Source organism: Ranitomeya imitator, chromosome 3 (genome assembly GCF_032444005.1).
Source record: "Ranitomeya imitator isolate aRanImi1 chromosome 3, aRanImi1.pri, whole genome shotgun sequence".
Taxonomy (NCBI): domain Eukaryota; kingdom Metazoa; phylum Chordata; class Amphibia; order Anura; family Dendrobatidae; genus Ranitomeya; species Ranitomeya imitator.
In genome coordinates, this window is record NC_091284.1 from 119804289 (window position 1) to 119815416 (window position 11128).

The 11128-nt window shown below is 46.3% G+C and overlaps 1 protein-coding gene across 1 annotated transcript in view; it reads left to right on the forward strand.

Annotated features, from left to right (window-relative positions):
- Positions 1–5073, forward strand: part of WDR81 (WD repeat domain 81) — a 71396-nt gene extending 66323 nt beyond the window's left edge. The window contains exon 11 of the mRNA XM_069761355.1: positions 674–5073. Coding sequence (XP_069617456.1) covers positions 674–1000 — 327 coding nt within the window. The 3' untranslated portion in view covers positions 1001–5073. The remainder of the gene's footprint in view (positions 1–673) is intronic.
- The last annotated feature ends 6055 nt before the right edge of the window (positions 5074–11128 follow it).

An 11128-nucleotide genomic window follows, 5' to 3' on the forward strand; every position in this document is an offset into this window, starting at 1 on the left:
ACTGGAGGAATCATTAATGCTATAGTTTACTACTCATTGTCTAGGTTACCAGCTCCTTAGTAATCTATCAGAGGTGTCTGGTTTCCTATCTTTAACAGTATTTTTTTCTATGGAGCTTGTAAGTGCTGTTCTGAACCTGTTCGGATCTCTTGATCCTGCCTACTTAAGAGCCCCTGTGCTTGAGATACTGCAGAGGCAAAAGTGCCTCATCTAGCAGCATGGCAGACCTCAACTATGCCGCTGGTCCAAACTTTCAATCTTCAGGAATACACCAGCCCACGGCAAGCAGGAAGCCAGTAGGCTGAGGAGCAGTGTGCTCCTGAAGATAGAGGACACAAATAACCCTTTAAGAAATTCCTGCTTAAGCAGTTTCCTAAACTTTATTTGATTATAAGCTTACGTAGTATATGTTGATCCTGTGTAGATAATGGCTTCCTATATATCAAATCAAATACTCAACACAACTGTATCATAAAATGTCTTAATAGTTAGTGGAAGTGGACTTTGGCTCCGTCGCTGTATCACTGCGGATCTTGCTCTACATTTCAATGGGTGCACTCATATAAGTAAAATATAGCTTCCTTGTCTGTCGTAGGCTTTTCCTTTTGATATCTTTATTAATATATTAGCTGATTTCTCTGTCCAGTTCACCAATGACTTCTCTGTCCTGCAGGCAGCAGATGGAAACCTCATCGTGAGCTCCTCATCTGACCATTCCCTCGCTGTCTGGAAGGAGCTTGAGCAGAAACCGTTACATCACTTCAAGTCTAATTCTGACCCCATTCACGCCCTTGATCTGTACGGCAGTGAGATAATAACCGGGACCGTGGCGAATAAAATTGGCATCTACTCTCTACTTGACTCCTCGACACAGCCGAACAGCACAACCAAACTCAGCTCGGAGAACTTCAAGGGGACCTTAACCAACCTGGCCGTTTTACCCACCAAGAGACTACTTCTCCTGGGCTCTGACAATGGAGTAGTCCGTCTGTTGGCTTAAAAGACATTAATAACTATTTAGGGAACGGAGTTAGCCTCACTGTATCTGTGATGTTGGAAAACGTTCTTAAAAAAAGCCATAGACCCATTACCTTCTAGTGTTAATAAGATTTATGGCAAGACCAGCAAGCATTTTGTTATAAGCCCAGGTGACCTTTTTACCCATCAAGGATTAAACAGGAGGTGCTGCTAGAGGTGAAGAGACTGGGACCCTTCATATTTATTTTTATTAAATCAGTGTATATTCTAGATGTACAGCCACATTCAGGATAACATCATAGCACTGCGAACAAAAGTATAGACACGGTGATCTGCTCTACAGGAAAACCATTGTTGTGCTGAAGAGCCAAGTGTATGTAGTTCACACTTTAAATGATTTCCCCTTAGTTATGCATTGTATATAAGCTGTACGGATCATACCAGTAGCATCATTACTATGTATTCAAACACTTGGTCTACGTTATCCAAACCTGCCCAATCCGATCACAGCTTCCATTTCTTAACTTGTGCTAGAAGGCTGAAAGCTGCTCAATGATTGGCTTCTATGGGGAGTAAAGCCTCATTTTCTTTGGGCAACTTTGATAAAGAAGGCTCATTGTGTCTGGTTTGGGGGCATTTTCCACAAAGTAGAACAGAAATTATCCAATGGGAGAAAATAAAGCCGGACAGCTGGGAACATTTTCCATCATCAACGCCTGCTCTGTGGGCAGATCATCTGTGGATCCAAGACTGCCATAAATGCCGGCTGATGGGAACACAGGGCATAACCATTGCTGCCCTTCAGTATTTTCAGATCACCTAAGCCAGGATCACATGGGGCATTTGTGTGGCGTGTCCCTATAAAATACACCAGCCAAATGTTGCATGTACATTTTTGATCTCTTGTACGTTTTTGTAACTTCAGTATCATATATACCTGGTGTTTTTCCATTAGGTACATTCCCACAAGACCTTTCCGCTGTGGAAACACCTACAGGATCTTTAATTTACATTCAAGTCTGCAGTGTAATCTGTAAATTCAAATTCATACTGTGGATTTTCTCTGCAGCAAGTGAATGAGATTTTGTGAATTTCTGGCACCCAATGGATCTGTGATGCACATCATGGCTTCAGTATCAACAGAAAGCATTAGGCTAGTACGGATGGAACATAAAGTTGGCCATATACATCAGACAGCTGCCAGTGAAGAGGAACGCTCACCTCGGTCTTGCGTTCCTGTGTTCTCGGACAGCTGCCTCACCTGACTTCCCTGTACACAGGAACACTCACCTCGATCTTGCGTTCCTATGTTCTTGGACAGCTGACTTCCCTGACTTCCATGTACACGGGAAAACTCACCTCAGTTGTACATTCCTGTGTTCTTGGACAGCTGTCTTCCCTGTACACAGGAACACTCACCTCAGTCTTGTGTTCCTATGTTCTCGGACAGCTGTCTTCCCTAATTTCCCTGTACACAGGAACACTCACCTCGGTCTTGCGTTCCTATGTTCTCGGACAGCTGTCTTCCCTGATTTCACTGTACACAGGAACACTCACCTCGGTCTTGCGTTCCCATGTTCTTGGACAGCTGTCTTCCCTGATTTCCCTGTACACAGGAACACTCACCTCGGTCTTGCGTTCCCATGTTCTTGGACAGCTGTCTTCCCTGTACACAGGAACACTCACCTCGGTCTTACGTTCCTATGTTCTCGGACAGCTGTCTTCCCTGATTTCACTGTACACAGGAACACTCACCTCGGTCTTGCGTTCCCATGTTCTTGGACAGCTGTCTTCCCTGATTTCCCTGTACACAGGAACACTCACCTCGGTCTTGCGTTCCCATGTTCTTGGACAGCTGTCTTCCCTGTACACAGGAACACTCACCTCAGTCTTGTGTTCCTATGTTCTCGGACAGCTGTCTTCCCTAATTTCCCTGTACACAGGAACACTCACCTCGGTCTTGCGTTCCTATGTTCTCGGACAGCTGTCTTTCCTGATTTCACTGTACACAGGAACACTCACCTCGGTCTTGCGTTCCCATGTTCTTGGACAGCTGTCTTCCCTGATTTCCCTGTACACAGGAACACTCACCTCGGTCTTGCGTTCCCATGTTCTTGGACAGCTGTCTTCCCTGATTTCCCTGTACACAGGAACACTCACCTCAGTCTTGTGTTCCTATGTTCTCGGACAGCTGTCTTCCCTAATTTCCCTGTACACAGGAACACTCACCTCGGTCTTGCGTTCCTATGTTCTCGGACAGCTGTCTTCCCTGATTTCACTGTACACAGGAACACTCACCTCGGTCTTGCGTTCCCATGTTCTTGGACAGCTGTCTTCCCTGATTTCCCTGTACACAGGAACACTCACCTCGGTCTTGCGTTCCTGTGTTCTTGGACAGCTGTCTTCCCTGATTTCCCTGTACACAGGAACACTCACCTCAGTCTTACGTTCCTGTGTTCTCGGACAGCTGACTTCCCTGATTTCCCTGTACACAGGAACACTCACCTTGGTCTTGCGTTCCTATGTTCTTGGACAGCTGACTTCCCTGTACACAGGAACACTCACCTCAGTCTTACGTTCATGTTTTCTCAGACAGCTGTCTCCCCTGACTTCCCTGTACACAGGAACGTTCATCTCGGTCATTCGTTTCTGTGTTCTTGGACAGTTATCTCCTCTGACTTCCCTGTACACAGGAACGCTCACCTCGATCGTACGTTCCTGTGTTCTCCACGAAAATAATGCTGCTTTTATTTCTTAACAAGCGATTTAATTCCAACTGTCGGGAGGCCCCCTTAGACATTAGATGGTTGGCCGATCCCGCTGACCTCTATCTAATATGTACGAGGCCTTAACACATAGAAAAACAAAAGTTGATTAAAAGCTTCTGATTTATTTAGTACTTACCTGAACTTATAGAAACAGCAGCTTCATCTTGTTGGGGGTTGTAGTTCACACACTTGTCTGTCATTCTCCGGGCAGGTGCATACCAGCATATATTCTCTCATCCGAGTTAATTGGGGTTGTTTACACTCTGAACAGCGTGTCAGCATAGTGTGATCCGATTCTTTCGGATCAGGAAAAGATAGAGCAAATTCTCCATCTTCTCCATTGTGTCAGTGTGTGGAAATTGAACTGCAGTCAGATGTCATCTGAATGCAGTCCAACAGTTTCCACGGACTCGTTGAGTTGCCTGGACTAGTGTGATCTGAACATCAGACCACACTATGGCATGAAGTGATTTTTTCTTTTTTTTTCCCTCGGACCACCTCGTTCCGAGGAAAGATTCTGCAGTGCACATGCCCAGTAGACTAACAATGGTCCAAGTGCAATCTGATGTTTTAAAGGATCGCATTCGGACCAAAAATATGGCCATGTGCACGATCCCTTGGTCAAATTCCACCAAATTGGATGTACTAATTAATTCTGATTCCCAAAGCTTCTTCAGACACGCCATAAAAGAAGTAAATATTAAGACGCCTTCAGCTTAGTAAGGCCACGCAGTAAACCTTCATCTGCATATTCATGAATTAGCATTATGTATATATTTTGTTTGGAAGTGCCAGCCTGACCATCTCAGGAAATATATATGTCTACTTCAGGCTCGCACTCCACTTTACCACTTCCGCAGGATGATTTTTCCATGTTTGCGCTCCTGTTGCATCACGCAAGTGTTGTCAGAGGAAGTCCGGTGAAGCAAGTTGTGACGTCCGTATTCTCAATCTATAAGAAATGTCTAAAGATATGTTTTTGTTTGTAAATACTGTAAAAAAAAAAAAATCCAGAAACGGGAAACCTGTGGATATGTAGCGAATTTTTTTTTTTAATTTTATTTTTATCACTTGCAGAAGTTGGAATAATTTCAAAGTCAGATTAATCTCATCTCCTAATATATATTGCTTGAAGGGGTGACTATAGGTACCCGGTATTATCCCGGTGACCGGAGAAAACGTTATTGCATTATGATACAAATGGTAATGAACTTGCTGTGGGCAAATATGATGAACGACAAGATTGTTCTTCATTCCAGTGTATAGGAAGCAAAGAGTCCAAGCTGAAATATCAGATTTCTATTAAAGTTCATGATTCTAGCAATAACCCCGCTTGTGTGCAATGTTTTATCGTTACATTGGTATTCTTGTTTCAGTGCTTGTATGGCCGGGGTCACACGAGGGGAGATTCTCTCACGTGAGAGAATCTGACCGATTTACGGACACTCTGATCGGAGTTTCATCTTGGTGTGATCCGATTCTCTTGAATGAGAGAATCACGGCACAGTTGAGGAGTAGACAGAGAACAAGATTTCTCCATCTCCTCCAGTGTGAGTCTGCGGATGACATCCGAGTGCAGTCTATTTCCCACACACCGCACATGCGTGAATGGGTGCGTGCCGTCCGACTTGCGGAATCATGCGCAGCTTACTGCAATTCTTTTTTTTATTTTTCTACTACTGAATCTGTAAAAGGAAAATTGCTGATCATCACTGCCTCATATAATAACACTGGTCCGAGTGCTATCCGATAAAACATCAGCTAGTACTCGTTTGATGTATATGCTCGTGTGAGCACTAAGGCTGGGGTCATGCTCCGTGCCTTTACCTCACTGCAACAATGGAAACTAGCTGCCTTGTGAGCATGAAAGTGAAATACTGTGATCACCTGCCTCATGTATATGAAAGTGAAGTAACCTAGTAAATATATTGCATTAGTTCCTTTTACTTGTCTGAGTCATAGCCTGTGCTATAACCTGGAGCTGACTTCACAATTCTGCTGTCAATAAGCTTTTTGACAATTACAACCCTGAAAACTTAGCTGAATTCCTAAGTGGCATTGTAAGGCTACCTTCACATGTTGCTGTTTCCAGTACATGTGGTGTCATCTACTATATAATTGTCTAAGGGTCACTTCCGTCTGTCCTTCTTTCTGTCTGTCACGGACATTCATTGGTCGCGGCCACTGTCTGTCATGTAATCCAAGTCGCTGATTGGTCGTGGCAAAACGCCCACGACCATTGCCACGACCAATCAGCGACGGCCACAGTCCGGCGGCAATATGGCCGCTCTTTCCTCCCCACAGTCAGTGCCCGCTCCATACTCCCCTCCAGTCATCCCTCACACAGGGTTAATGCCAGGGTTACCGGAGCGTGGTGTGACGCACTCCGGTTACGCAGCTATTAACCCTGTGTGACCAACGTTTTACTATTGATGCTGCTTATGCAGCATCAATAGTAAAACAATCTAATGTTAAAAATAATAAAAAAAAAAAAAATTATTATTATATACTCACCTTCACCGCCTTTCCCGCTCATCGCGACGCTCCTGTGACCACTCCATGCAAGTGGCAGGTTCCGTTGGCAAGGATGGTATGCAAGAAGGACCTGCCATGACGTCACGGTCATGTGACCGCAACGTCATCACAGGTCCTGCGAGAAAGACCTGCCATGACGTCACAGGTAGGGTTGAGCGAAACGGGTCGTTCATTTTCAAAAGTCGCCGACTTTTGGCAAAGTCGGGTTTCATGAAACCCGACCCGACCCCTGGGTGGGGTCGGCCATGCGGTACGCGACTTTCGCGCCAAAGTCACGTTTCAATTACGCGAAAAGCGCCATTTCTCAGCCAATGAAGGTGAACGCAGAGTGTGGGCAGCGTGATGACATAGGTCCTGGTCCCCACCATCTTAGAGAAGGGCATTGCAGTGATTGGCTTGCTGTCTGCGGCGTCACAGGGGCTATAAAGGGGCGTTCCCGCCGACCGCCATGTTACTGCTGCTGATCTGAGCTTAGGGAGAGGTTGCTGCCGCTTCGTCAGAAGCAGGGATAGCGTTAGGCAGGGTCCATTAACCCCCAAACCGCTTGTGCTGTAGCGATTTCCACTGTCCAACACCACCTTCGGTGTGCAGGGATAGTGGAAGCTACATTTTTTTTTTTTTCTCAGCGCTGTAGCTCATTGGGCTGCCCTAGAAGGCTCCCTGATAGCTGCATTGCTGTGTGTACGCCGCTGTGCAAACCAACTGCTTTTTTCAAAGCACAAATCCTCTTGTTCCTTCCTTTCTGCACAGCTATCTTTTTTATTTGTCCACACTTTTTATTTAATTTGTGCATCAGTCCACTCCTTATTGCTGCCTGCCATACCTGGCTGAGATTACTGCAGGGAGATAGTAATTGTAGGACAGTCCCTTTTATTTTTTTATTTTTTTCTTAATTCTCCCTACAAAAAATAAGTTGTGGGAGATTAAGATTGGCATTTCTGCTAGAGTGCCATCCCTGTGTGTGCCATCTCTCTCACATAGTGGGCCATAGAAAGCCTATTTATTTTTTTGGTTGATTTGGTTTCTAAATTCTACCTGAAAAAATCAATAAATCAATCAGTGGGAGATAAATATTGGCCTCTGGGCTTGTGTGCCACTCCTGACTCCTGTGTGTGCCATCTCTCACTCAGTGGGCCATAGAAAGCCTATATATTTTTTTTTTTTTGGTTTCTAAATTCTCCCGGTAAAAATCCTTTGATTTTATTTGGTTTCTAAATTCTTCCTGAAAAAATCATTTTATTTTATTTTGTTTCTAAAGTCTCCCTGAAAAAAAAAAAAATTAGTGGGAGATTAATATTGGCCTTTCTGCTTGTGTGCCAGTCTTGACTCCTGGGTGTGCCATCTCTCTCTCTCAAATAGTGGGCACTGGGCCATAGAAAGGCAATTTTTTTTTTTTTTGCTTTCTAAATTCTCCCTGAAATAAAAAAAAAAAATACAGTGGGAGATTAATATTGACATTTGTGCTTGAGTGACAGTCCTGCGTGTGTGGCATCTCTCTGATTTGGTGCCACAGAAAACAGAGTGTGTAACATTGTGCCTGATTTTCCTTGCGGTCTCACCAACCTGTAAAGGGATATCTAAATCATACTGAAGTTATAGCTCACCGTGTAAGTTGTTTGACAGCAACAAATACCGTTACTTTGGTTACGTTTTTAAAACAATGAGGAAGTCTGGTGGAAGAGGTCGTGGCCGTGGGCGTTCATTGTCAGCTGGTAATGATGGTAGTGGTAGTGGAGCATTAGGTGGTCGTGGGAAAAGAAATATTGCACCTAAGTCTGGAGCTGTGGAGCCAGGTTCGTCGTCTGGCTACAGAAGGCCTCGAACGCTCCCTTTTCTGGGAGTAGGAAAACCGCTTTTAAAGCCGGAGCAGCAAGAGCAAGTTTTGGCTTACCTTGCAGACTCAGCCTCTAGCTCTTTTGCCTCCTCTTTTGAAACTGGTAAATGTAAAAGCAGCGCGTCGTTAGTGGATGTTCACGGTCAGGGACAAGTCGCTTCCTTGTCCTCTTCAGCAAAAACAACAACAGAGAAGGATGCAGCATGCGACACAACGGGTTACTCCATGGAGCTTTTTACACATACCATCCCTGGCTTAGAAAGTGAAGCAGTTAACAGGCCATGCCCATTACAAGTTGAATCTGACATGGAGTGCACTGATGCACAGCCACAGCCAGACTACTATGCTTGTCCTTTGACTCAGACCACAACATTGCCCTCGCAGGGTACTGATCCAGAATCAGACCCTGATGAGACTATGTTGCCCCATCACGAACACTCTACCACCGACTTACACGGTGACACAGACGAAGTTGCGCACGAGCTAGAAGAGGAGGTTATAGATGACCCAGTTGTTGACCCTGATTGGCAGCCATTGGGGGAACAGGGTGCAGGCAGCAGTAGTTCTGAAGCGGAGGAGGATGGGCCGCAGCAGGCATCAACATCGCAACAGGTTCCATCGGCCGGGCCCGTATCTGGCCCAAAACGCGTGGCAAAGCCAAAAACTGTTGGAGGACAGCGTGTCCATCCGGTTAAAGCTCAGTCTGCAATGGCTGAAAAGGGATCCGAGGCTTGAAAGAGTGCAGTCTGGCATTTTTTTAAACAACATCCAATTGATCCGCACAAAGTCATCTGTCAAAAATGTTCAACTAGCTTAAGCAGAGGTCAGAATCTGAAAAGTCTCAATACAAGTTGCATGCATAGACATTTAACCACCATGCATTTGCAAGCCTAGACTAACTACCAAACGTCCCTTAAGGTTGTAGCACCCTCGGCCAATGAAGCTAGTCAGCAACGCTACATCCCTTCCGTCACTGTAAGGCCACCATTTTCCGCACCACCAGCAGTATCTGTGCAGGTTTCTTTGCCAGCCCAAAGCAGTCAGGGTCAGGGTATCACCAGTTTCGTAGGAGGAAATACTGCATCTAGGGCACCGGCGGAAACAATAGCGTCTCCAACCGTCTCTCAGTCTGCCATGTCCACCGGCACATCCGCTAGTTCCACGATCTCCAGCTCTTCAGTCCAGCTCACCCTACATGAGACTCTGGTTAGAAAAAGGAAGTACTTATGCTCGCATCCGCGTACACAGGGTTTTAACGCCCACATAGCTAGACTAATCTCGTTAGAGATGATGCCCTACCGGTTAGTTGAAAGCGAAGCTTTCAAAGCCCTGATGGAGTATGCTGAACCACGCTACGAGCTACCCAGTCGACACTTCTTTTCGAGAAAAGCCATCCCAGCCCTGCACCAGCATGTTAAACAGCGCATCGTCCATGCACTCAGGCAATCTGTGAGTACAAAGGTGCACTTGACTACAGATGCATGGACCAGTAGGCATGGCCAGGGACGTTACGTGTCCATCACGGCACACTGGGTGAATGTGGTGGATGCAGGGTCCACAGGGGACATCAATTTCGGGACAGTTGTGCCTAGCCCACGGTCTAGGAAACAGTTGGCTGTAGGCGTTTGCACCCCCTCCTCCTCGTCCTCCCGCAGAAGCGAGAGCTCTTCCACAGACCGCAGTCGCCCAACCACTCTATCGGCAGCTGTCACTGTTGCACACCAGTTGTCCCATTATGGCCCAGCTACTGGCAAGCGTCAGCAGGCTGTATTGGCTATGAAGTGTTTGGGCGACAACAGACACACCGCGGAAGTTCTGTCCGAGTTCTTGCAGAAAGAAATGCAGTCGTGGCTGGGCACAGTAGATCTTGAAGCAGGCAAGGTAGTGAGTGATAACGGAAGGAATTTCATGGCTGCCATCTCCCTTTCCCAACTGAAACACATTCCTTGCCTGGCTCACACCTTAAACCTGGTGGTGCAGTGCTTTTTGAAAACTTATCCTGGGTTCTCCGACCTGCTCCTCAAAGTGCGTGGACTTTGCTCACATATCTGCCGTTCGCCTGTACACTCCAGCCGTATGCAGACCTATCAGCGGTCTTTGAACCTTCCCCAGCGTCGCTTAATCATAGACGTTGCAACAAGGTGGAACTCAACACTGCACATGCTTCAGAGACTGTGCGAACAGAGGCGGGCTGTTATGTTTTTGTGGGAGGATACACATACACGGGCAGGCAGTAGGATGGCAGACATGGAGTTGTCAGGTGTGCAGTGGTCGAAGATACAAGACATGTGTCAAGTCCTTCAGTGTTTTGAGGAATGCACACGGCTGGTTAGTGCAGACAACGCCATAATAAGCATGAGCATCCCCCTAATGTGTCTGCTGATGCAAAGTTTGACGCACATAAAGGATCAGGCGTCAGCACCAGAGGAAGAGGAAAGCCTTGTTGACAGTCAGCCATTGTCTGGTCAGGGCAGTGTACAGGACGAGGTAGCGGGCGAAGAGGAGGTGGAGGATGATGGGGATGAGTATATTTTTAATGAGGAAGCTTTCCTGGGGGCACTGGAAATTGGTGGCGTGGCAAGGCCGGGTTCTGGTTTTTTGAGGGACACAAGTGACGTAGATTTGCCTGAAACTGCCCCTCAACCAATCACAACCGCAGATTTGACAACTGGTACTTTGGCCCACATGGTGGATTATGCCTTACGTATCCTCAAAAGGGACACACGCATTACTAAAATGATGAACGATGACGATTACTGGTTGGCCTGCCTCCTTGATCCTCGCTATAAAGGCAAATTGCAAAATATTATGCCACATGAGAACTTGGAACTAATATTCGCAACCAAACAATCAACTCTTGTTGACCGTTTGCTTCAGGCATTCCCAGCACACAGCGCCCGTGATCGTTCTCACACGAGCAGCAGGGGGCAGCAGACCAGAGGTGTTAGAGGTGCAGAAATCCGAAGTGGCGTTGGACAGAGGGGTTTTCTGACCAGGTTGTGGAGTGATTTTG